The sequence below is a fragment of the Anomalospiza imberbis genome, chromosome 12 (genome assembly GCF_031753505.1).
Source record: "Anomalospiza imberbis isolate Cuckoo-Finch-1a 21T00152 chromosome 12, ASM3175350v1, whole genome shotgun sequence".
NCBI lineage: Eukaryota > Metazoa > Chordata > Aves > Passeriformes > Viduidae > Anomalospiza > Anomalospiza imberbis.
Genome location: NC_089692.1, coordinates 10666270 through 10693484, shown reverse-complemented (window position 1 = coordinate 10693484; position 27215 = coordinate 10666270). Strand labels below are relative to the sequence as shown.

The 27215-nt window shown below is 46.4% G+C and overlaps 1 protein-coding gene and 1 long non-coding RNA gene across 2 annotated transcripts; one reads left to right on the top strand and one right to left on the bottom strand.

The window, feature by feature from the left end:
* The first annotated feature begins 3070 nt into the window (after positions 1–3070).
* Positions 3071–7259, top strand: IRX3 (iroquois homeobox 3). The gene is made up of 4 exons (XM_068202732.1): positions 3071–3919; positions 4411–5524; positions 6054–6120; positions 6894–7259. The coding sequence occupies exons 1-4, from the start codon at positions 3698–3700 to the stop codon at positions 6946–6948; spliced, it is 1458 nt and encodes a 485-aa protein (XP_068058833.1). The 5' UTR covers positions 3071–3697; the 3' UTR covers positions 6949–7259.
* A 423-nt stretch (positions 7260–7682) lies between these two features.
* On the bottom strand, positions 7683–25850 carry LOC137481189 (uncharacterized). Its single transcript, XR_011003386.1, has 4 exons — positions 25800–25850; positions 23463–23842; positions 16028–16281; positions 7683–9493 (listed from the first exon to the last, which is right to left on the bottom strand). It is a non-coding gene; the product is annotated as an uncharacterized lncRNA (long non-coding RNA).
* Positions 25851–27215: the final 1365 nt, after the last annotated feature.

Sequence of the window (27215 nt, the reverse complement as noted above, 5' to 3'; positions counted from 1 at the left end):
AAGCAGCCTTCGGCTCCTCAGACGGGCACTGCGGCAGAGATAGACACCCCGGGGCCAGGGCCATCTCCGTTCCCCCGGCCCCCCGTGACCTGGCCGAGAGGAGCGCGGTGGGGCGTGAGCGACTAGACGCGAGAGGAGGGTCCCGGGGGCATCGGTGCGGGTGCGATGCTGCCCACGGAGGGTGCCCGGCTCCGCAGCCCCAGAGCCGGCTGCGGGATCGCGGACGCCCGGCGGCTGCCGGAGGGAGGTTTGGTTTTAGCTCGGCGACGCTGCGAGCCGCCGGGAGAGGCGGGAGGCGAGGCCGGGGGGAGGGCGGGCGGGGGTGTGTGTGTGTGTGTGTGTTTCGGGTGATAAATCAGGACCCGCTCTCCCTGCTCTGACAGGTCCTGGCCAGGAGACACGTGTCTGGCCGGCCGAGGAGCGCTCCGCCGCCACGGCTCCCCGGGGGCGGCGGCCGTCGGGCCCCGCGCCGCCGCTCCCCTCTTCGCCCTGCAGGACGGGCCGGCTCCAGCCTCTCCTTCTCATCTCCCTTCGGCTCCAGCCAGGCAAAGCGACTCCCGCTCGGCTTCGCTCTTCCCCTCCTCGTCCGTGGGGAACGCGCTTCTCTCCGTTCCCTGCTCGGCTCCCGTCGCCGCCTCCCGCTCGCCTTGCCCTGCCGTGCTGCTCTCCTCGCCCGGCTCCAGCCGCTTCCAGTCCCGCACCGGCCCTCCCGCTGCCAGAGGCGTGCGGCGCTCCTCGCCGTGGGCATCGCTCCCGCAGCCCGGGAAGACGTCTCCTTTCCTCTTGCTCTTCCCCACCGTTTGCTCTCTTCTCCGTTTTCTTTTCCCTCCCTCTCAGCCAAGAACGGCATCCCTACAGATTTCTCCTCCTGTCCACTCGGTACAGCTATGCTGCCTCTCAGTTTCTTTCTCATTAATAAACCATCCCTCACCCTCACCCTGACCTGGGTCCGTTTCACCCATAAATTTCTCTCCTCCCGTGTCTCCCTCTCGGCTGCCCACCGCCACTTACCCGCGGTAGCCCCCTCCCGGCTCCGGGGACACCCCCGGCCGTCCCCACACCAGCACCGCCCGCCACTGCCGGCGGCTCCCAGGGGGACCAACTCATATTGATTTGCGCTGTTGATTAAAAATCAGAAAATAATCCCGCCAGCTTTGATAGTCCACGCCAGACGTGCAGCCATAAAAAGACGGGTCCAGTTTTGTGGGACACGCGTGTACCCCCCGTGCCCGTGCGTGGGGAGCACAGCCCGACTGTGACAGCAGAGTGGCGAGCACGACCGCATCAAACGGCTACGGATTCATCCCAAGTGTCATATCCTCCCCTCTTTTTTCTCCAAAGTAGGTATTTTTAAAAGTTGTGGTCTGCACCCAAACTCTCCCCCGATCCCCTTGGTATCACGTCGCCCCAGCATGCGCTGCCTCTACAGAAAAGTTTAAAGCACGTCAGGACCTGGCGTTTGCTGCCTGTTTTCCTTTTGAGTAAAAAAGAAATAAACCTATAACTGATTTCAATATTTCTATCTCCCTTGCTTTGTACTATCAAAAGCACCAATGTTGAATAGAAGAAAATAAATTCCTCCAACCCAAAGTTGTTTTTGCACTAGATTAGCAGATAGGAAATGCTATAAAGATGAACTTAATACGATTATAGATGTTTCCTACAGATTTTCATATATTGATTCAGGGAATTTTAATTCTGGAGCTTGCTTTGCTATAATCCGCATTTATTACAAGCTGATACAGTTTTATTATAGTAAGCTATCAAGGTCGATTCCTTTAACTGCATAATCTGACATGAATTTAATTTTTAAAGAAATGTAGTTATAAAAATCCATACTGTGGGCACAGTAGTTATATTGTACCTAAGTCATATTTTAAAGGCAATAAATCCAGAGAGTATTTAGAAAGAGAGGGGAATGCGGTTAAACAACTCGCATTCAGCCACAACTCCTCAAAAGATCTTCCAAACTTTTTGTTTTATTTAAATACTGAGTATTTTAAAAAGCGGATAACGCTGGCAGGTTCAGGTCTCCTCTCCCCACAGGCTGTGTGAACTTTTTAGGTTCCAATCCAGGCTCTTCCTCTGCCCGCAGCAGCGGAGCAGGGCACACCGGCGCTTGCCAAAGACGCGCCGTGATTGAACTGTATTTTAACTACTCTTAAAAGGCTAAATTGCAACTCACGCTGGTTTCAGACAAGGAAAAGGGGGGGGGGGGGGGGGGGGCGCAGCAACAACAACATCAATAACAAAATACAAACCGTAATTTAAAGTGTGTGGATCATAAAAAAACCTCCAAACCTTATTCTGTAATTAAACCGTATCTTAACTCCTTCCCAATAGCTCCTTACAAATCCGTGCCACTGCTCCCTTTGCAAATGTTTCACGTACCAGGTACTTCCTTCTTAGCCTTGTAGTGGTTCAGAACAGAGGGAATAAGCAAAATGATCATAAATTTCCTAATTAGAGATTTCGCACCAAGACAAAAAGGTGTTAATGAGTTTAATTCCAGTGCCTGTCATTGTCCCTTTTTTCACACCACTTATTTACTAATGGCCCAGAGGGCTGCTCCCGTCTCTCCTTTGTTAAGATTTTAATTTGCCTTCTTTTCTGCCTTTGATGTAAAATTGTGACCTACAACTCTTTGAAGTCCCTTATTAGGAGGAAAATTAACTTAGCTTTTCCACTGTATCTGCGCACTGTTAGCCCAAGCAAAATGTAGAGAACTCCTTAAAGATCCAGTACATTGGGAAAAATTTCAAGGTAGTTCTGGAAATGCTAATTTTAAAAAATGCAATAGACTTTTAAACCTGTATTAGAAGATGTAACCCTCGCAAGGGTCGGAGCGGGGGAAGGGAAGAAGGGAATATCTTAATAAAAAAACCAAAATTAATCTGGGCAAAGAAGGGTTGTAAATCTAAAAACCTGAAGAGGGGAACTGAGGGATGGTGTTGGTGTGAGCCTTTAATGTTAAATGTCCCAACTTTTCCCTGTCCCTTTCCTGTACTGTTCAAAAATGACACCCCAGCTTCCTACGCGTTGGGGGGAAGGGGGGGGGGGGGCTACGAAAAAAAAAAATCTAAATCTATCTCTATATAATTAGAATACCACGAGGCAGGGTTAAACCTCTGTAAAACACACAACTGATTGGCGATCGCTAAAACGAGATTTGAAAGCAACTCAAATAAAAGATCGCGACGTCAGTAAACAGATTTAGAAAAAAAAAAAGGGGGGGGGGAAGCAGCTAGTGACAAACCCGGCGAGAGCGAGCTCTGGGCATGAGAGAGAGAGGGAGGCAGAGGGAGAGAGAGACTTAAAAGAAATAGGAGGGGCTTGTGAGAGACTAGAAATGTCAATCAGAGCCCAGAGTCCCAATAATCTCAGGCAATCTGTTAGGACCTGACCTGAGTCCACTCAGATCAATAGGAAAAGTGAGAGAAGAAAGAAGCGATCGGATCGTTTACCGCGGCGGCCGAGGACAGGAGGGAGCCCGCGGCCTCCGCGCACCCCCGGCTCCCCCCCATGTCTGCCGGAGTTTGCGGGAGGCGCTGAAAGTGCGGGCGGCCGGCGAGGGCGAGCGACCCGGCTCCCTCCTCCGCTCCCGGCCCTGCTACTTTCTCCCCTTTCTCTCCCTTCTTCCTCTCGTCTCCCCCCCCTCCTCTTCCTCCTCCCCCCTCCCCTGCCCCGCTCCCCCACCATGTCTTTTCCCCAGCTGGGCTACCAGTACATCAGGCCGCTTTACCCGGCGGAGCGCCCGGGGAGCGGCGGCTCCCGCGGCGGCGCCGAGCTGGCCCCGTCCGGTACCCTCTCCAACGTGCTCTCCTCCATGTACGGCGCGCCCTACGCCGCCGCCGCCGCCGCCCAGGGCTACGGAGCCTTCCTGCCCTACGCCGCAGAGCTGCCCATCTTCCCCCAGCTGGTAAGAGGTCCCCGGGGCTCGCCGCTCGCTCCCCGGGACGCTCGGTTCGCGCTGGGGATCGGCCCGGGGGGTGCCGGGGGAGACGCCGGGAGGGCTGTCAAGGGAGAGACGGGCGCTATCGCCACCCTGCCCGGGAGAGCCGCCCTGGAGAGGGGCAGTGCTGGAACGGCGGCCCCGCAGCGTCCCCCCGCTCCTCCCGGGGGTTTGACGGTCGCGGGTACCGGCCCCAGCAGCCGCCGGCCCTGCCGCGCACACGCAAGTGGGAAGCCGGTTCTGCTCCCGAGGCACCCACGGGCACCGGCGGGGCCCGGGCTGCCGGGGCCGCAGCGTGCCTGGGACCGGCGCCGGGGCGCTCCGCGGTGGGGGAGGCAGCGCGGCCCGGCCGCCGCGCCGGTGCCGACGGGCTCCGTTCCCGGTAACGGCAGCGGGACGGAGCGGACCCGGGCCCGGCGCGCCATCTCAGCCGGGCCGCCCCTTTCCTCTCGCTGCAGGGCGCCCAGTACGAGCTGAAGGAGAGCCCGGGGGTGCAGCACGCCGCCTTCCCCCCCCACCACCCTGCCTTCTATCCCTATGGGCAGTACCAGTTCGGGGACCCGTCGCGGCCCAAGAACGCCACTCGGGAAAGCACCAGCACCCTCAAGGCCTGGCTCAACGAGCACCGGAAAAATCCCTACCCCACCAAGGGAGAGAAGATCATGCTGGCCATCATCACCAAAATGACCCTCACCCAGGTCTCCACCTGGTTCGCCAACGCGCGACGGCGGCTCAAGAAGGAGAACAAAATGACCTGGGCCCCCCGCAGCAGGACGGACGAGGAGGGCAACTCCTACGGGAGCGACCACGAGGGGGAAGAGGACAAGAGGGAGGACGAGGAGGAGATCGATCTCGAGAACATCGACACGGAGAATATCGAAAGCAACAAGGACGAGCTCGAGGACGATTTACAGGATGGAGACCTCCTGCACTCTGACTCCAAAACGGACTCGGAGGGATCCGAAGGCTTTGAGGACCTGCCCGGCTCCGAGGAGCGCTACGACAAGGCCTCCGAGGGGGAGCCGCACCACCTCCGCCACCACCACCTACACCACCACCACCACCATCACCACCACCACCATAAGTGCGAGTTGCCCGCCACGGCCGCACCCGTAGGCCCGGAGCCCCTCAAGCCCCCGCTCCCGCCGCCGCCGCCCCACCTCTCGTCCCCCTCCTCTGCCTCTTCCTCCGCCGCCTCTTCCCCGACGGACGGCGCTTTGGCCGGAGCCTTGCCGAAACCCAAGATCTGGTCGCTGGCCGAGACCGCCACCAGCCCGGACAACCCCCGCAAGTCTCCTGGCGGCGGCTCTCCGCCGGCGGCCGCCCCCCAGCCGCTGCCGCTGCCCACCCCGCCGCCCCACAGACTCGTCTCCTCCTGCCCCCTGGGCAAGTTCCCCAACTGGACCAACCGCGCATTCCCGGCCCACCACCACCACCACCACCCCCCGCACCCGCTGGCCTTACTGAACACTCCCCACCTGCTGGGGCTGGGGGCCGCCTCCGCCGCCCCCCCCGCCGCCGCCTTCCCGCGGCCCGCGGACCAGGCGCAGAGCGCGGAGCCCGTCGGAGCAGGTGACCGCTGAGGGACGCGGCGGGGACGGGCCGGGCCGGCAGCCGCCTCGGGGGGCTCGGCGGTGCGGAGCGGAGCAGCGCGGGAGGCCCCGGGGGTCGTGTGCGAGCGGCCGCGGCGGGGGCGCGGTTCTGACGGTGCCCCCGGCCCGGCGCGGTCCGGCTCGGCGCGGAGCAGCCGTCGGGGCGCAGGTGGCAGCGGGCAAGCGGCCGCGGGGGTCCCGGGGGCGGTGGCGGAGGTCTCCTGGCCGGGGTAGTCTCGATCCCCGAGAATTACCTTCCTCCAACGGAGATAATTTTTGTTGCTGTTGTTGTCGCTTTTGCGGGAAGGACCCGGCCGCCAGGTCAGGCTCGCTCCGGGGTCGGTGTGTTTTCTCTGACGGTCACCTCTGCAAGCAGAGCAGTCGTTGTGTCGTATTTGCAACTCGCTGAGAATAGAGCTTAAATCTCGAGGCTTAATTCAGGGATGGGAGGAATAAAACAGGGGCTATAAAGGAACGCTTTCCCCCCCCCCCCCCACTTCTCTTTTTAGATCGATCTAGTGCCTTGGAAGTAGAGAAAAAGTTACTAAAGACAGCTTTCCAGCCAGTGCAGAGGCGGTAAGAGATGGCTCCCTCCGTCTCCTCGGGATGTATGGAGGCAGTTGTAAATGGTTAGCTTATTTTCTCCGCTTCTTTAGGTTCCCTTTCCAGGGCGGTTTCTTGTTCTGTCTCTGCGCGCGTGGTGGGTTATTCTGTTTATATATTTTCTTTGCTGTTCTCCGTTGTGGCCCCCGGGAGCGATTCCCGCGGGCAGGCCGATCTGCGCTCGGGGGCGTTGGGGCTGCGCGGCTGCGGAGCCTGAGCGCGGGTCGCCCCTGGCTCGGGAGCACATCCCTGAGCCCCCCGCACATCCCTGAGCCCCCCGCAGAGCTGATCGCCACCCGCCGCTGTCGCTTTGCCGGGGGAAGAGGCACCGAGACAGCAGAAAATAATAAAATAAAATATAAATTAAAAAATAATAATAAGAATTATATTGAAAGCGAAACAAAACAAAACAAACAAACAAAAAAATCAAAACCAAACCCGCCCAGAGTATGAAAGCTGAAGAGGCTGAGCCTTGCCGCCCCAAATTTGGCGTAGCAGTCACTCAATTTCAATGAGAAACCAATTACCCTTTTGATTAATTGAAACCACGGGGATCGGGCCCGCCGTGTTTTCGTAGCTAAATACATTTAGTATAAGTAATTCTGAAAACTTTTTCTATTTATAAATCTATTAAAATATTAACAACAACAACAAAACCAGAGCTAACTGCAGTTACAAATATTGTGCCAGCCCAAGCTCACTAGAAATCCTATTAAATTTTTTTTTCTGTGTCATTTTTTTTCCAGGCCCCAGAACCAACTTGACGCCGCTATGGTTCTATCGGCGCTCTCATCATCATAGTTAATTTTTTATTGTTGTTGTAATGATTGTAAAAAAACCTCTGTATAGTTACAACTTGTAAGCATGTCCGTATATTCAAACTCAAAAGGAAAAAAAATACCCACTTTCTGTCCTATCACCTGGGTTAGCTGAGCTGTGAGATTTTTTTGGAAGTCCAGTGAGAATTAGGTGTTCCTCCCTTTTTTTTTTTTTTGGTTGTTGTTGTTGTTTGTTTTTGTACATACCGTAAAAATGTACATATGTGTGAACCAAATTGTACAAGAAAGTATATATTTTTGGCTAATAAATAAACTGTTGCCACTTTGACTACACTCTCGTTTCCCCCCTTCTGGAGTCGTTTTCCTCCCCCGGTCCCGCCCCCCTCCTCCTCCACCCGGTCCCGGTCGGTTACAGGTTTTGCGCGGCTGCCGGGAGCGGCTCCGTGTCGGGCGGAGCGCGGGCGGCGGTGCCGGGCCGGGCCGGGCCGGGCCGGGTCAGCGGCGGGGCCGAGCCGGGCCGCGCTTCCTGCGGCGGCGGCGGCGCCATCGCTGGAGCCGCAGCGCCCCCTGCAGGCGCGGCCGGTGGCGGAGGGTGCGCGGGCCCGGGGCAGCCGCGGGGCGGCCGGCAGATGATCCATCGCCCCCGCGGACCGCATCCCCGCTATTAGCCCCCGCCCCGCCCCCGCGGAGCCGGGGCGCGGTTAATTGAAAGGAACCTTCGGGGGTCGGTGGAGTCGCCGCGGGTCGGCAGCTCAGCTGCCGCCCCCTCCCCTCCTGCTGTCGTGCATCCCACGGGTCAGTTTTGGGGTGCTCGCCACAGGCTCTCTGAGAGCTGCCCAAAGTGGCGGGGCTGGGGCATCCCCCCGCTCCCGGGGCTTGGCATTTGGGCGGGAGGCAGCGGCTGGAACGGGCAGCGAGGCGCTGCGGAGAGCCCCGGCGGGGAGCCCCGCTCCGCTTCGGACGCGTGGGCTGTGCGCTCCGCCGCCCCCGGGCCGGGCCGCCTCCTCCCGGCTCCGGGAGGTGCCGGTTTCGCCTCTGCACGCCTCGCCCCGGGAGCCGCCGCCTCCAAAACTTGCGGCTTCGCTTCCCCGGCAAGGTGCTGGAAATCGGCCCAGTCCGGGAAAGGTCCATTTCCGCTCCGAAACCTTCGCAAGGGGAGTGTGGTAGGAGGGTGACGGCTGCTCCCTCCTCCCTTCCCCTTCCCTGCAGCCGGTGCCCGCGGATGGCCGTGCTCATCCCCCCGGCTGATGGGGCAGCTCGGGCAGGTAGAGCTTGTGGGCCGGCTCCCTCCTGCTTTTGTTCCCAGGCTTTTCTTCTCTGCCGGGAAGATGTGTACCCTACCTGTCCTCTCCTTACAGTGCTGGAAAAGGCATAATTATAGTGGTGGTGATTAAATAGCTGGTGCTTTTCTCGTTTTGGTGACAGACCCCGCAGAGGGGGAGGGTGCTCAGAGCTAGGAAGCAAGAGTTAAAATGAAGTTAAAGTACAAACAGAAGCACATAGCTGACATGCTTCAAGTTTAGACAGTACAAGATATGCAAATGCACAGGGCTGTGCGGTATTGACATTTTGAGGTCATAGTGATAGGAATGTATTATTTATAGGATTGGGTTGCACTAGGCCGATAAACTACATTTTAAATCCTGGGCGTTTGTAAGTGATAAGAATTATATATATGTTTACACTGTATGTGTGTGTGTATGCACACGTTTTATATAGTATCTGAATGCTTCACAATTAAGATTCCCCCTGACCACCATTACGATGGGGACACCCCTCCCCTGGTGTGTGCTGCAGCCTCCCTGGCTGCTGTTAGCAATGGCTGGGAGCAAAGGAGGCCAGGGAAGGGACCCACGGAGTTTGCAGCACTGTTGTGATCTCTGCTTTTTCCCTGCTGCGTCCTCTTCCTTTCCCCATATGTCCTTTCTGGCCACAGCTCACCCTAGAAACAGCATTTGCCTCTTTGCAGCCCCATGCAGATTTCTGTCTATTTGCCAGGAACTGTTCCCACTCTTTTGCTCCAACAGGCTCCTGAAATGGGGGAATCTCTGTGGGTGGGGGGTAAGAAAACAGATCATTTCTCATGTAAATTTTATCCAGTCTCTCTGCACTTTGTATCCCTCTTTTTCATTAGCCAATTCTAGCTGAGGGGAAAAAAAAAAAAAAAAAAAAAAAGATTAATGGCATCTAAAATGGGAGGGGTGGGGGGAGAGAAAGCTAGAAGCAAATTTCCACATCCCCTTCCTCTGGGCATCCTGGTGGGTTTTCCATAGAAACTTTCACACAGCGGCCAGACAGATGCTTAAAGGGGATGGAAGAAAATAATGCGACCATGATGGGAAAACAATTGCATCCCCAGCTTTCTACCTCCATTAAAGGCTCCTTTGCCTTTGCACAGAGGCCCTTAGCTCCCTGTCCCCACAGAGCCCTCTCCCTTCACTCTGACCATGGGGATGCTCCTTCAACAGCGGTGGGGAAGCCATGGGAAAGCTGCTCCTCTGGCTTCTGGAAGAGAGAACTTGGCTTCCCTGCAGGGGGAAGGCAGCCTTTGTGCCTGCCTGGCTTCCCTAATGTGGAGAAAATTCCCATTAATTTTGTGAGGAAACATTTTGTTATGCGTGTTTCAACAAAGCATTAAAAATCCTACGTGTATTTTTTTTTCAGAAATCCCTCAGTTTGACAGCCTCGCTGGAGCCCCAGCCAGGCCTGCCTGAGACAGCACAGAGAGGCCTCCCTCTCCCTTCTCCCTCTCTGTTGGCTGCTCTTTTCCTGTCTAATCAATTATCTCCCTAGCTAGTCCTTCTCAAAGGTGAGAGCTCATTATGCATATTCATAAATCACAGCTCGCAGACCTGACACTGATTGATGTAATCATCTCCCACTCGCTCCCTGTCTGCGCGGGGCGGCCGGAGGAAGCATCGGCGAGGAGGAGGAGGAGGAGGAGGAGGCAGGAGAAAGAGACTTCCAACTTGTCAGACCCCGTTCTGGTGGGAGCGGCCGGCCGGGCGTAGCGGGCCGTGTCAGGCTCCCCATTCACGGCAGCCAAAGTGCCCATCACGGCCCGGGATAAGGCAGGAGAAAGCCCTGTGAGCTGGGGGCTGAGCCGCCTCCAGCCCAGCGAGCTGTTATGCAGGCAAAATCACAAGAGTATGGAAAAGATCCAGCACAATTTTCACAATCAAGCATCAGACCATGCATTAAAATACCCTCCCTGATGCACCATGCTGTTGTTTTCCTTATATACTTAAAACTGGTTTATTCCCCTAAGAACAGATATATTTGGTCTGGATTCTATCACAAGCATTTAGATATGTGATATAGCAAATATCTTCAATCCCATATCCTCAGTAGTTATACTGTCTTAAAAAACCAAATTTGTCAAGTATGTAAGTTGCTGTTGAAAGGGTTTTGGGAGCAAGAGGATTCCTCCAGCTCAGACTACCAGCTTTCCAGATAGGAATGTGAATCTTAGCTATGACTGGTTTTCCAGTGTGTATACTTCAGTATGTCAGTGTTCAAGATGCTGCTCAGATTATGTGGTTTACCTGTCTGGTTAATATTTACACTTTTAAAATACCTCTTTTATCATTTTGATCCAGACTATCAGTGTACTAAAGTAATAATACAAAAATATATGCCCTGGTAATCATAACAAGATACAAATCAAAGGGAGCTCTAATCAAGTACTTTTGAGAGCGTTATCTTCCTTGTTAACAAATGGTAGTAAGAAAATTAGGGCTTATAGCTTGCTTGTGTTTTATCTAAGAAAACCAATAAAGATATCAGATGTTCTTTGTTTTATATGTTTGAATGTAAAGCAGAATAATGAAGAACATGTACCTTCTAAGGCTTCATTTGCTTTATGGGCATTAACTCTTTAGGATGCCAGTGACATTCTGAATTTGCAGAATGAGAACAAGCCTGTGCTGCCACCCAGGGTTTTGAGGCCCAGCTTTGCTGCAGTCAAGACAAAATATTTTTTTATTAAATGCTGAAATTTGAACAAAGCAACAATGGCCGCTTGCTAGCTGTGCATGTCCAACAGGCCTCTTTACTATTCAGCAAATGGAAGATATTAAACAACATTTTGCTTAAAGGTACACTGAGGCCATTTCCATTAGGACATGGTGTCATTCATTTATTCACATGTTAAGTGGATGTCCTTGTGGCTAATGAGTAATAATCAACAGTGACTCCACTTTATTCCTTTGCTCCCAGCAATGTTAAATACTCTGATGGAGTCTCTTTGCTGACATACTAGAGAATACGGTTAAAAAGTGCTAAAGGACATTTGCAGCGTGGAGCAGCCACATACACACATGCTGCAAATAGCACTTTTATAACAATCCATTCTATTAGGCTTTGTTCCTGTTTAAGGCATGGCACGTGGAAACTGCTGATATTTATATTTGAAGGTACTTTACTCCTTAAAAGCCGGAAACACTTTCAATTTGAGAGTCAATGTGGTTATTGCTGGGAGATGAGCTCTCGTCCAGCTGGTTTCTGAAAAAAATCAGACTGCACCTTACGACAGCTCCACATTTGATACATGACTTCAGATAAATCCTTAGTGGAGGAGGGATTTGGGACAGAACCTTTCCTGCAAAAAATCTAGCTTGACATTTATTTTATAAAATAAAGTAACTCCCTTACCAGCTTATTAATTTTATTACATCAAATGGCAGCAGCTAAGTAGACTAATAAAATATATTAATCTATATTTTTTCCTTTGCATGATTGCTTACACTGGAGTCTGCAGCTTGGTTGTCTCCCGTGTCAATTCCTAAAGTTTGAAAGGTATAAATGAATCATTCTTGGTCCTGATTAAGCTTAAGTTAGAAATAAAATATGTCAATCAATCTGGTTGGAAATGTTCCTGCTGTCTAAGTTGGTTATGCAAAACACTCTAAGGTGTGTAGGCATGCTCAATTAGGTCAAGGGATCTGATGGCACTCCCAGCCATAAATGTGTGTCACTCGGATTCCTCATTATTTTTAGCAGTGGTGAAAATGCATGTCAGTAGGCCAGCTAGCCAGGCTAGAATAAAATTACTTACTGGGTATGCATAAACCTGAGATTTTAATACATAAGCATTATACTTATTTTCAAGCAAAATAATGAAAAGAAAATAATTCTCTCACAAATATATGACTCACTCTCTATGGGATTTCTCAGAGATCATTAGTATAATTCACACTGGACTTTGCAATACTCAAGATACTTTAGCAGTAAAATTTAAGTGCCTAAAAACATAGATGTAATGTGAAATTAGATACAAGGAGTAAAACATTGATTCTCTCTGTTACAGTCTAACTTGCTTCCAAGAAAGATAAAGCTTCACTAGAAGATTAGACCAGTTCCATTCCAAAATAATTTAATGAAAAAGGACACTCGAGATGGCTATTGAATAGCAGCACCAGTGCAGGTCTTCTCAGATGGAGACTTTTGCAAGTGATTCCTACAGAACACAATGCCAGAAATGTTTGCTTGATAGACAGATTTCCTCTGGCATGCTAAATCATAGCCTAATACTAACAGAAGTGTTTCTGTGCAGTTACAGGGGGAAAAAATGTGCAGAAAATAAAATTTCAGTGCTCATTCCTGCCCTCCTGCACCTGGTGTAGTTGCTGAGATCACCTGAACTGGCTAAATGACGAGGGTTAAATCCTCTGGTTTTAAACTTTCCATACTGGTACTTTGAACCGCACCAAGACCTTGGGCTTGGTGACAAGAAATGGAATGAGAAACCAGCTAAACAGGAGTCCAGCCTGGTTTTGTTATGCAAAAACCCAAGCAACCAAACCTAAATGCAGAGAACTGATAAACTAAAAGAAAAATATTGCTTCCAAGAGCCACAGGCAGGACTAGTACCTTAGGTAAGGCTTCTTAAACAGAGGTCTCAAATATGGTGTTAAAGATGGCAGTGTTCCTTTAAGAACAGCACCGTGCAGCTAATATTTTCTTTACTGCCAATAAAACACAATTAAATCTCATGAATTAATATATTCACTTCAGGAAGAATTCCCATTCTTTCTTCAGATATCAAAATGGAGCCATCATCAGTCAGTTAGTTAAATAGGGGAATCCAGAGAGTAAGTAAATGGAAGAGCTTTCAAATGGAGGGCTGAAAATGCCCAATGAATGTGTAGGGGGCTTCAATAAAAAGATTTTGACTTGTGTTTTCACCCCTTTCCCACTTTGCTCATTGTTTACTGACACTGCTGTGGACACAGTATTCAGTCCCTGCCCGCCCCAGCCCTGGGATGTAAAAATGTCATCTCTATTGTGCTGCTGGGCTCGCTTTGATGCTGCCGCAGCCCTTTGTATGCCCTTCTCAATCCCTTTATAAGGCTGTCCTGATTGTCCATACTGAACATCGCCACAAAAGCTCGTCTTATTGAGAAAATAAAAAAGTCAGAGAGGGGCCAAATGACGGGAGATTGGGCCTTTGCTGTAAAAGACCTACTATTCACATTCAGCAGTCATTTTTTCATCAAGGAATTGCAAAGTTGGGATTGCAACTGTGCCAGCAAAGCCATTTTAGACACTTTCTTATTAAATTTTTATTTATAATTACTTTGATAATTACTTTTTTTTTTTTCTTTTCTTTTTAATAGCTCATGTACAGCAGAGGACAAGTATTGAATCCTAGGAACAATTGTGGAGCGCATTTTCACCTTTTCAAAGAAAACTGCTGTATAACTCTAATGTGCATGATTCATCTGGGAAGTTCAGACAGATTGTGTGGAAATTCAACTACATAAAAACTACAAAAAAGATTTCTTGTGATAACAAAACAAGTCAGAAACAGACCCCATCTCCCCCTGCTACATAGGAGTACACACATTTGCAACCCAGAGCCGGAGACCGAGGGTTTAAATTGCCAGTCTGGAAAACCTCTACCCGTTTTTCTTCCACCTAATGCTACCCTAACTTGTACTGAGTGTCTGTGGGCACGATGGAGACAAAGGCTGGATAAGGTCTTACTCTTTGGGAATGGGCTATCGGAATGGGAGGACGGTGATTTCATGGCTTTTGTTGCTGAGGTTAGGGACCGAATTCTCTCACTGAATTAGAATAGTAACAAGTGGGACTGGGGATCTCTGGGGCTTTTGTAGTGCACTCATCTGAGAGATTGCGCTTTTCTCAGCCCTTCAGATTTATTTTGCCAAAGTTACAGGGCAATTATGGAAATGCGCCCTTTGAAGCTGGGCCGATTTCTCTTTATTTTCTCTCCCCCCACCCAAAGGAAAACCTCCCTTGCCTCCATTCTTCAGCAACTTGGCAGTCATTAGGCAGTGGGGTTTGGAGCAGCCATTCAAATATTCTTTTGAATAGTGCGAGAAAGTTTTAATAAATATGTGTTAAAAAATAGACTTTGAAGCTTTTTGGGAAGGAAGTGTAAAATACCACCAAGGTAGCAATGTCCCAGAAAACAGGTTCTGTGTGTGCGAATTGCTGGAACTTGAGATGCTTCCCATGAAAAGCAGCTCAGTGCTCTGGGACCAGGGCTGGCCAGTGGCATGGGGGTGTTTGGCCAAGTGGCCACCTGGGTGCTCCTGCCTTGCCACGCCGGTGCAGCTGGCAGCTCCGCAGTAGCACCGTGCCCCTCGTCCCTCACACGTCCCTAACACGAGGCCCAGCACAAACAGAATTGTACTTTCGCACCTTTGTACATTATTTATCATCGGAGTTTGGAATCTTGATGCTGCATGTGAACTAAGAGGACTTTTTTTTTTACTTTACTTGCTACACTAATCAAGTAAATATGTCTGAAACCAGATGGTAAGACCTGTAGCTAGGCAAGTTGTGACCAGTTTTGCCCAGAAACTTGGTTCTGTACATCTCTTTTCACTCTCTACTCCCTTTCCTTATTTGTATCAGATGACTTTGCTCTGTTAAGATAAACTGGTGTTTTTCTGAGCCATTAACAAATGTTATTGGCCAAATTCAGACTTGGTATTAGAGGGAAGAGATACTTTTGGTGTCCCTGAAAGTTACATATACTTTCACAGGGCCTGGCATAAAATGTGGACTTTCCATCATCACCAAAACATGGTAGAAATATGAAGACTTCTTGTCTGAGTTTTGTAACTGAGATACAAATATATTTTTTGCTCTCTATGGGGTTTGTGAGTGATCCTTGGACCACATATTCTGCAACATGGAACATAAAGAGATTTGTGGTTTCTGGATGTTAGAGCTTGCAAATTTAGGAGCAGAAAATGCCTCTTAACTGAATGTGTTTAAAAGAATGAAAATCTAGCTCAGATCTCTACAGAAGTATGCTTACAAGTAATACAAATATTTCCCATGATGGGTGCAGAAGGTTTTATGTCACATCTGTAATGTGCAGCACTGATTACAAAGGTGGAACAATTTTCATGTGAGCTGGGCTCAGTGGAGTTCCAGAAGGTACCACTGGAGACCATCACATCTCCAATCTTCTCCTCATCTGCCTCCCCTAGTTCCCTTTCACACCTCCAAATTTCTTCTCCAGCTTCACACAAGTGCTCCCAACACCCTCCCTATCACTTTGTACCTTCCCCCAGTCTGGGAACATCTCATATATTCTGGAACTCATCACATTATTGGGACCCGGTAATCTGTCCAAACTGGATCTGATGTTTAAAAGCCCTCCAAGAGCTTTGGGGTGTCAGATTCATTTCAATGTGCACCTGGATCTGGTGAACTCCAGTTTGTAATTAAGAGAGGAGGACTTGTGGGGTACAGACCTCAGTTCAGGTTTGGGTTAGAAACTATAAAATGGGTTTAGGTTCTAATGTGCTGGTCTACTCCAAGAGCATATCTAATATTAAAAAGTCAGTTTAAGAAAAGGCAAACTTGCTAATAATATTAAGAAACTCCTGCTAATAACATTAAGAAGCTCTTCCATACATGGTAGGGGGTTGACTACTCTGAAAAATGGTAGTATTTGTGCCATCTGGCATAACCCCTGGACACATGCAATGGAGCAAGTGATGATGTTTTGCTAGAGAAATAATCTAGGGAAATTATTGCAATCCATTCATTTCTGCCTTTGACTATTTCTATTTCTTTCTTTCTTTTTAAATCTGCATAAAAACAAACAGCACATTTACCTTTTGAGCCTCAAACTTGTCACAGGGTCTGGCTTTCCACTATTTTAGGCTTTAAACACCAATAATTAAGAAGACTTTGAATCATAATTGCAAATACAGTTGCTGAGCACAGGGTTGGCTAACTTCCCCAGGTGAGGGCCCTTGAGCAGTCAGACTTCTCCTCCCTGGCAGCTCCAGCCTGCAGGTGGTTTGGGGGACGCCTTGTATTAATCTGGCCTTAAGGCCACAAGAGACATAGATCACCATGACAAAGTCTCTGCCTGGAGGAAAAGGTCACAGATTTTGAATACTTTAGATATTTTGTCAGCCACTTCTGAAGATTGTAAAGAAAATGGGTTTCCATGTTCAGTGCTGTCAAAAATGACCCTCAGGATGCAACGCTTCTCTTTGTGCTTGGGTCAAAGCCCACAAATAGGTAGGGCAGTCAGCAACAGGCTGAGATCTTCCAGATGCCTTGTCTTACAGGGAACAATTCTGGCTCATCTGGGCTGAATTTTAACCTCTGTGCCTTGTATTTGCTCTGCAGTGCAAGCAAAACAGCAGGTCAGAATTATGACTGTCAGCATCTCAAAGGTTTAGAAATCAAGGGATGAGAATTATAAACTGTAATGATCAACTCATTTATGGTACAAGGGACAGCACCTCCCCACTAATTCTACAGATAAACTTTAGATATGGGTGTCTACTATTTGACTGTCAGTGGGAAGTGTATATCTCATAAGGCTCTGACCTGGTTATCTTCTAACCCTGGGCAATTAATCACCAGCATCTCATAGAGAGTAGCTGTGCACAGCAGCATTTGGTGTCCAGCCTCTTCACAATGGTGCTTTCACCTTTTCTACAACTATCAGACCTATAGCTTTACTCACCGTGGGACCACTACCTTCTTTTGGACAAGAACTGGTACAAAATCAACGTCTTTGAACACACCAATTCCAGTCACTTTTAAAAAAACCCAGTGAAACAAAACATAAATCCTTCCCCAAAACAGAGAATCTTGTGCAGTAAAGTCACCAAACACCAAGGTCTCAGTTATCAGCTGTGCTGCACAGGGGGCAGAAGAGAACAGGACGGTCATCATCCCCCCTCCATGTGTGTTGTGTTTCTTGTGCCTGTGTCTGCAGGAGAGGATGGGGAGAGGACCAAAATCAGCCATCCTGTCAAGCTGGTAGGGAATGCTGGGGACTTTCCCACTGCTTCTGTTGTAAGCAAGAGGAATGGCTTTGTCTGCAGTGGGATTGTGCAAAGTTGGAGTAAGGTAGTGAAGAATCAGGCCCCATTGATTCTTTGTAGTAATGGAGCTTTGTTTTGAAGTGCAATAAAAATACAGGTGGCAGAGGAGATAATGCACGGCATCGTTCCTTTGGGACACTCGGGGAGACGGTAAGGAATTCCAAAATAAGGAGTGTGGGTTTTTTTCTAGCATTGATCACAAACACTAGTTCAAGAAAACACCCAGAAGTAGTAAATATGTAAATTTGTTATGAAAGAAGAACCTACAAGTACCTGCTATGTTAGAGAATTTCTTTAAGGATATTTGATCCTCATGCAGAGTTTATCAGATTGTGGTTTAATTTGCACATTCAAGGTTTCTTGGCTGATTATTTTTTTGTTTTATTTTGCTTTTTTAAAGTGGGGGGTTCACTTTTAAAAAGCTTTTCTTTCTCTTCTGCTTTAATACTTGTACTGGAGGTAATGCACTTCTGCAATACAAGGAGTATGTTTACAGGGTAATATAAATCAGGTTTGGAGATTACCAAATTCATATAAATTAGATGGGAGAATACTGTTCCGCTATTTTGTTGTCTAAATTATATGGAAATTGGTCTTATGCAAGGAGTAAGTCCTCACAGAACAGAGCCCTTAGGCTTTTGGTTTAATTATCATAAGCTTCCATTTAATTAAACATATTAAATGGTTTGGTGTAAGAGCAGACTATCATTTTGCAGAAGCTTTCTGAAACATAAAAATATTTATGCCCTAGCTGGTTTGGAAGGAAATAACACTTTTCTTCAGACATGTTTCCCTCAATTTAAGGGTGAGAGTCACCTGGGCCATCCTCACAGGAACCTTCAAACTCTTTGTACCCAGAGGCATTTCAACCTGTTCCTCTCTACAGAGCCAGCAAGTTCAGCTTGTCCTGCAGCTGGTATTTCACTTTACAGGCTAGAAATTATAGGACAGTGTTGGCATAAGAAGAAGTGGATGTAAGTGAACCAGGATCACCTGGGAACTAAAAGAGAGTCCTAAACCATCAGAATAGGGAGGCTTTGGTGCACAACAAATTACCAAAGCATCGAACCAAAAAAATCCAGCCCAACCTCAAAACAAGAACTTATTTGCTTTCATCAGATCAGTTTGATAGCTAATTTGGGCATTTCATGATATGGTGCCTGTATGAACAAGAGATGGGACTCCATGACTGAGGAAGCCTCCTCCAGCCTTCTGTTCATGGGCAATCCTTTTGTGAGGCTTTACCCTCCTGAAAACAGCTAGATAATGGGAATGACCCCAGCTGTCCTGGCCACTTTTACATACAACCATTGTCCATGGTATGTATCATTTTAAGCAGGAAAGCCCTTATCTGAGGCATAGATGTTATAAAAGTCATCATTCTGATGAATCAGATTCTCAGTGACTTCCTACAGAATCCTGCATTTATTTATCAAGTCTATAACACAGCTTCTGGGAAACATTACACCCCTTGTTTTATTCAACAAGATTTAAATCTTTGTTTGGGTTGAAAAAATATACTTACTGATACTGTTTTCCAGATACAATGTTATGGAGTAGCACTAAGTATTTGTCAGTACACCTTACTGACTCCTTTAAAAGGAATAATTAGAAGAATAATTAGCTGAACATGTGAAATAGAGATGCTTCTTCAGGGACATGTGAGAGTCTGAATAATAAGAGAAAGGAGGGCCCCTGAGTGTCAGGGACCTAATAAATATATTTAAGGACAAAAAGGTAGAAAAAGAAAGTACACATTACTAATGTTGATAGAAAGCCTTAACTGCCTAATGCATTTCAGAAATTGCTTGAGAATAGTTAATCTGTGTGATAACATGACCCTCAGGGTTAGTTAGATCTGTGAATTCTTATCCCCCTGGGGACTTAACAAGTTTCCAGAGATTCACTGCAAATTCTTATAAGGAAAAAGCATTCACAATTGGAAGATTTCATGCAGGTTTTACTTCTGAATACTCATGTTACACAAACTCAGATTTACTGAGATAATGGCAGAGAGTGGAACTCAGTACTAGCCACACTGTTAATTTAAATTTTCACTTTCTAAAAACACAATCATGCACATTTGGATTTATTATGGGATCACATATAACTCTAGATGAAAGGAAGTGTTTTACCATAACAATACTTGATTGCTTCTCTGTGCTAAATTAAACTGGGCATGTATATGCTTAAAAACAAATGTATCAGTTGCTATTTTCTTCATTTGATCAGGCATTTCTTACACACCCTTTACAAAAATTTCATGGGAAACTCACAGAAAAACCCACCTAACTGATATAGACTGGAACCATAAAGAGCTTAGTATTTGCAGCCTCATCAGTGTTTTAGGAATACTGCCAATGGGAAGGCAAAACACATTTTTGTGAGTTCAAAAGAAAATGTAGGCAGTGTAACATGCTACTGACCCCAGCAGTGGTGTGATCATCAGGTTCCTTCTCCCAGACCCAGCAGGCACCAGTGCTGCTGGGAGGAATGAAACATATCCTTTTGTGAGCAGGGGAAGCTGGAAATGTGATTTCTGTTTTGCTTGAGATGCTGCGTCCCAGCTGGCCCAGGAGAGAGATGCAAAAAGAAATTTTTTTTACAGAAGGCAGTTTTTACACCACCATCTAGGACTATGAGACTGGGATTTCCAAAGGAATTTAGAGCAGTTAGGCATCCAAATCCCACTGAAATTTCCTCTGAAATATATCAGCTGTAGAAGTTAGTGACATGTTATAGGAGAAGCTTTTTCTTTTGAAGGACAAGATGGATTCACTCTTCTTAATATGGGTGTAAATGTGTAGAAAGGGGCAAAGGAAAGGAAATACTCTGAGTCTGCAGTTGGCAGTATCATGGATTGAAAGAACCTGCATGCTCTTATTTGTGTGGGGATTCTATTGATTCATTCACATCCAACCAGTGTTTTTTCCCAGACTGTAAACCAGGGTTTGTGTTCCTGCACAGCATTAAAAGAGGTGAGTGAGATCAGAGGGCAATGATTCTGAAACTAAAAAGCAGCCACACATTTTGTGCATGTATTTCTGACTAGATACCTTTGGCTCACCCTCTTAAGTAAAGCAAGATTTGTTTCTAGCAGTGACATTGATATAAATGGTATAGAGGGTATATTTTTCAGCTGATACTGCAAAATGGAGTGCTCACCACATAGTTGTGCATAGGAGGTCCTGCCCATATATATAATTTAACAAAAAAGGAGCTTTTGTACTAAGAAGTTGCAGCTTAAAGCTTCCTTATTTGGGAAAATTCCAGCCTTTGTGCTCATATCCCAGTTATTACAGTAAAGACTTCCAAATGGGAGATATTTTAGAAGAAAACAGTACCAGAGTGATAAGGGTACTGTGCTTATTTTTCTTCAAGCATTGGTATGCTTTTAGTTCAAGAAGGAATTTTAAAAGGTTCTAGATGAGATGGTACAAATCAAACATATTCTTATAATATTTATATAAAATATGTCAAGAAAAAGGAATAACAGGGACTATTATAACACATTGCTAGAGAAACAAGAGCAATGGCAGGGACAGACCTTATTGACCACAGCTTGATAAAGCAAGCATGGGACAATAAAAATTATTTTAGAAACACAAGCTTTTACTGATCAAGAACAAATTTCCTTTGCCATTCCATGTAACTGCCCATAAAATATGGCTTTTGTGGGAGGATGCATACCTAGAAGACTTGCATGGACTACCACTGCTAAAAATATGCATACTGGCCAAACCAAAGTAAAATCTCTTGTCTCTGGAATTAGTATTTCCTACTTTGGTATCTTTTCCTGTAGGGATATTAACATTCAGATAACATTAACGGAATGAAAATTTATTAGCAATGACAGAAAGGCAAGGAAGATTGGTGAGTAAGATCCAAGGGTATGAGGGGAAAGATCAAAAAACATCACAGAGTCTATCATCAGTCTGTTCCTGGGTACCTAGGAGAGAAAGTGAAGCTTCAAAAAGATGAGAAGAAAGCTGATGATGGGTGACACAAGCAGCTCCTCTCCAGGACAATGACAGAACAGTAATTATAGACAACGATGACATGTGATGGAGAGCTTTACCCTCCAACTTTACAGGAAATGATCAGGGCAAAATACACTCGGCAGTGGGAGGAATAGGGAAAGAAAGGAAGGGTGAAAGGAATCCTCTGCCCCTGCTCTATCACCATGCCTATGCTATCAGGAGTGAGGACAACCCAAAGCAAGAGAAGCAAAGAGATGTGTCCCTCTGCAGAAGACAAGCAGGGCACTTCTCAGCTGAATGTGTGGTGGCCAGGCATTCCCTGTGTCCTGGATGGTGTTTAGGGCTGCTCCTGGAAGGTCAAGTCTTCCTCTCTCTCAGCAGGAGCCTGCAAGAATCACAGATCAGTGCTGGATGCTGCCAGCAATGATCCTAAAATGTGTTTGTTTATTTCAATTTGTAATCCATATATTTATAGTCCTTCCTGTAGGCTGAAGACTACTAAGAGAGCATCACAGGAAATGTTTGAGCTGCAGAAACTCAGAACAAGTGCCAGTGTGGAAAGCCAGACAGCATCCTCTTCCCAGAGCATCCTGGAGCAGCACAGGGCAGCTCTGCTTCAAGGAGGGGTTTGGTGTCCCCCCAGGAATACCTGGGTGGCCTCACATCCTGCTGCTCACAGACTGACCTGCCAAGGCAGGTGGTGAGCAGGGGCACGGTGGGAGTGCCCTGTTGGGCTGGATGCTGCTGAGGAGAGCCAGGCCCATGTACAAGCACCAGATGTAACCCAAGAGCCCTGTTGCCAGCTCCACTGAGAGAGTGGTTTTGTCCAAACACAAATGCATGCAAAATTTTCCGTTTACATGCATGTACACATGTTCACTCTCACACACATAGATACTATAAGGCTCAATAAAAGATCAAAAGCATATAAATGAAGCAAATTAATAAAAATGAAGTGCAAGACTGTAATCACACTCAACCCTACAAAAAAAAAAAAAAAGAAAGAGCTCTGACCAAATTAGTATGTAATGCACAACTTCAGACAGATGTTTGAATAGGAACAAAAGGAAATAAGGAGGAAACCCATACAATGCTGGTTTGAGTATTTTCAGGAATATGAAATAAAAAAAGGATAATTTCCCATTTAGCCTGCAGCAGAAATAAGGCCAGATTCTGATCCATTGAAGATACTCTTCCTGTTGCCTTCAACAAAATCACCATCCAGCCTCTGCAATAACAGCTGAGAAACATGTTTCCTGAACAAAAAAGGGGAGGGCTATGTCTCACTGGACTGGGGGCTACTGGGCATGGATCAGCAGTTAACCCAGGCACAGGCTTCTGCTAGACTCTCACAGTACTTTTCTTTCTGCTTCTCTTTTTATTGCGCACAGTTCTTAACCATGAAAATCACAAGTGGTTTTTCTTTAGCATGTAGAATTTGAGAACATTTGTTTCCAGTTGTGATCATAAAGAGATAAACAAACTTCTGCTAGCATGACAGCTGCAGTATGTAACTTCAGGGAATGGCCACTGCAGCAAGCATGGTACAGAGCACTGCATCTGCACAGGCACAACAACTGCCTCCCCAAAACTGTACAAGTTTCTCAATCTATTCTATCTACTTGCTCAAAGAAGAATTAACTATCTGTTTAGAGGGAGAGGGTACACACAGTCATCAGTGATCCCCAGCAGCTTCATGTATTCCACAGTTTCTGGCATGAAAATACTCAGTTTTACTGCAGTCATGTAACTGATTTTTGACATATTCCTTTAGGACATGCTGGATTGGATTTGGACTGATACTGATAAATTGTAAATTTATCACTGTAATTTTGTCAGCCTAGGATCTCATTCTTAGACATTAGAATTATGTGCTGTAAGATGTAATTTATACAAGAGATTCATAAAATGGTCTTCTTGAATCCTCTGCTTTCCCATGCAGAATGGCTTTCCCATTAGCATAAGCATCTGCATCACAACCTTGTTGTTTCTTTAAGTGCTAGTCAGTTCTCTCCTTCACAGATGGGCAGCCTAAATTATTTACTGGTACTGTGAAGGGTCATCAGTGAACCTCAGATCACAGTTAGACTGCCAGATTGTCTTTAACATGAAGTCTTGGCTGTCACAGTTCTCTCCATTGCCTTCTCAAGACAGACCCAGAAGGTGCCAGGAGACAGCAAAACCTGCCCATTGATGCCTGTAATCTCAAAGCTGACACTTACCTTACCTGCCTTGTTGGGCAGGGATGATGATTGACTTAAAACTCTTCAAATGCAGTTTTAAGAGTTGGATGAAGGATTTCTTGTTCAAACACTAAAATCAGTTCTTGACTCATGACACCAGATTGAGGAAAATGCTTTTTGGAAGCAAACAAAGACATCAGAGACTTTCCCATCCACTGATCTGAATGTGTCTGCAATCAGTTCAGGTGCAGGATTTGGTGCACTGTCCTATCTGCACTTTGAATCTCTGAAGAACTTCTGAAGAAATCAACTCCCTGAGCGGCAAGATCATGAGTTTGCATACTGTGAAAGGCCAGAGTCCAGGAACAGAACCACAAAACTGAAACCTCATCCCTCCATATCTCAGTTCCATCTGAGAGCTGGGAAAAGGGAGAATGGCTGATGAGTAATTTTATACTCCAGAAGTGCAAGCCCAACTCCTCCACTGCTGTGCATGACAATTACTCATTACACTACCAAATCAACCTGGAATGTCATTCTGCTGTTACTCTGCTGTTACTCTGTTGTTATAAATGAGGCTGAGAGGCACTGGGGATCTGGAGCACTTGTGAGAATTACAGTGACACCACTGCAAATTGTCTTGTATTTTAGCTATCAAGGAAGTCAAAGGAACTGGCCCTTGGCAAGAAGTATCGTGCTGCTGCAGCAAGATCACTTGTGCTTCCAGCCTACCTTGTTTATAAAGTTATACATTTACCTTGGAAGTCAGCAGAGCTATCACGGATCTGAACTCCATGTAATTAGGAGACAGCATCAGGTGACAAAAATGCAGAGTAAGTCCTAGCAAGTGAGGCAAGCAGGGTTTGGTGGTCTTGACTGCAAGGAAGAACACAGAATCAGAGAAGGTATATTCAACAATAAACTGCAAAAACTGCAGTTGACTGTAACACCCACCTTGATGGGCCTTACAACATTATCATAATTTATCTCATCTGTCCTGTTCCCTTTTACCATCTGTCCAGCTTCCTTTCCAACCCTGTAACTACTCTTTGATCTGGTAATCCTTGCTTGGTCCCTAAAGACCAAGCCTCTGTAGATTGTTTTTTTTTGTTTGTTTTGATTTGTTGGTTTGGGGGTTTTTGTTAATTTTCTTTTTTAAATTTTATTTCATTAATTTCTATTCCCTGATTCCAAAAAAATAAACATGGCAATTAATTCAAATAATTAAAAACTTATTATTAAAACAGAAAATACCAGATAAGTTAATTAAAACATTTAATTTTTAATGCATTGTGTTTTTCCATTATTTTACACAATGCACCAGGATAAAAGTGAGATGCTCTTAAAGTGAATATATTCAGAGGCTCAACTTTTCCTCTAACTACAGCAGAATGGAAACTAGGAACTATTTAACAGACTAACAGATAGAAAAAGATTTTTAAAAATTAACAGATAGAGAAAGATGCCTATGAACCTCCATTTATCCCCAAATTGCATATATTTCTTTAAAGTTGCATCTAATCTTTTGGGAAAAACAAATCTACTTGATTAAGTATATACATACTTGTGTGAGGCAACGACAAAGTTTGGATTTTATACCAAAATCTTTTTGTAATTGCCCCTGAAAGGCAGCAATTTTCTGATGTTGTATTAGAAAATAAGATAATACCCCTTAACAGCTGAATACATGTCTGGAGCCAAGCAGCCCTGGAACAGTATTTATGCTAATTAAAATGATTTTTTTTTTTTGCAAAAGTTTTAGTCTTAGCAAACAATTTAAACTTAATGTGTACCTCTGAATTTACCTTTCTTCTTATGTCAAGAAAGTATTTGCAGCAACATTGTCATTAGGCAGTTATGTTGTGATATTAGGTACATATGATGGCAATTAGAGGCAGAACCTCCAAAAATCCTGGTACTATACCCAGGCATGTCTATAGCTATTTTAAGCAGATTTATACTTAGGGCATCAAAGAATGTCACAAAAGAAGAAAATATGGTAACTGTTGCTTTAAATTATAGCTATCATTACTTCAAAAGGATATTCAATCAGAAACCACTGCAAACTTAAACTATTTATGTTTTCTGACACTGAAAGGAAAGTAGGCAGTTTCAGCCTGTCATCTCCTAATTCCTCTTTTTTCCCTCCCTTTTTTTTTTTTTTTTTTTTTTTTTTTTTTTTTTTTTTTTTTGTGTGTGTGTGTTTAATAAAAGAAAAGTACTGTTTGGTCTAAGAAACAAGTTATAAGTCCAGGAGGAATGAGTTAGAACAGGTCTCCTGCTTGTTTTTGACCTTTCCCTGTCTGTCAGGCTCATTAAGTATTGCAGGTTCTTTGCTAGTTATTTTACAACAGCTATTGGAAAAATGAAACAAACCTCTGCAGTGGTCTTGCTTTGGCTGCTTGGACATAACACTCAGCAGTGTTTTCCCTGTGCAAAGAGCAAAACAGTTCCTGTTCAAGGTAGAGCTATTTTCCCCTACAAATCTAAAAGACAAAAGTGAAGCCACAGTTGCTTGCAGAGTAAATTTTGAACAAAATCCTAAGATCATGATTAAATTGTCCACAGGGATTCCTGACCTTTTCTGGTAACAAGAACACACCTCCCTGTAGTCAAATGTTCAAAAGCAAGGAACTTTCTGCTCAACAAAATGTTTAGAGGTTGCCCATGGGATGGTCTGAAAAAACTAGCAGGAGTTTCAGGAGGTAAATAAAAAAAAAAAAAAATTATGTGCCTGCTACCCCTTCCTCTCCAGAGGCACTCAATGTGTTGAGCAGAGTGACAAAGTGTCATTAAATTTAAAAATAAAATAAAAAAAACATAGAAATGTCTACAGAAGAGTGAAAGGGATCTCATGACAAGAGAGGGGAAAAAAAGATATGTCCTCTGTGCAAAATACATTCCCAAGACAAAATGAGCTCCTTATATTCCCAGCTGAAGGGAAGAAGGCAGACACAGAAATCTGCAGCTGGGAGATGGGTGGGTGCAGGGGGAATTCCAGATAACTTTGTGGTGCAGGCTTTGGGGGAGCAGGCAGCAGAGTCTCAGTAATTTTGCCAGGCAGATGCAAGCAGCTCAAGCCAAGCTCGTGGGGCTCCTGTCTTGTGGCAAAGCGATGAATTACCGAGTCTGAATTACAGCACTTTCATCACACAGATATATGTACATGAGGCAAGAGCAAAAAAGTCCAACCCAAGAATCAACCTGTTTGGCATTTTCCAGAAAGTGGGACCATTTGTGAAGAACATTTCAATTTTGAACGACACTGGTCACACCTGGGACTGAGGATTTCTCTCAGGGTCTCTTGCCCATGGGAGTGCATGGTTGGCAGTTGAGCCCCTCCATGATCAGATGTTTCTGGCTGATTTTTCTGCTCCCAGGGTAGCTGGTTTGAGCCCCAGGCACCTGTCAGAGCAGCGTGAGTCAGGATCACAGCCCTGTGGAAGGCAGAGAGGTGCCTCAGAACATAACAGGGCAATTCCCAGCCCAATTTCAGGAGGGTGCTGTGGTGTCCCATGGCAGCGGGTCTGTGCGGTGCCTCCAGAGCAGCCAGCTCCATGGACCAGCATTCCTAATGGCCCTGACCCAAGTGCTGAAACCCCTCTGGTTCTGCTTGATGTTGGTCCTCTGCATCTACAGTGAGAGGGAAGTCAAAATCAAAGAGTTTCAGCACAGAGCACAGGACCTGACATTTAGAGAAATGTCTGGTAAAAGCAAGCAAAGGAAAAACTAAGTGTAACATGTTGCCACAATTCTCATCACTGGCCTTTTAGCTGTATTTCAAAACCTGCA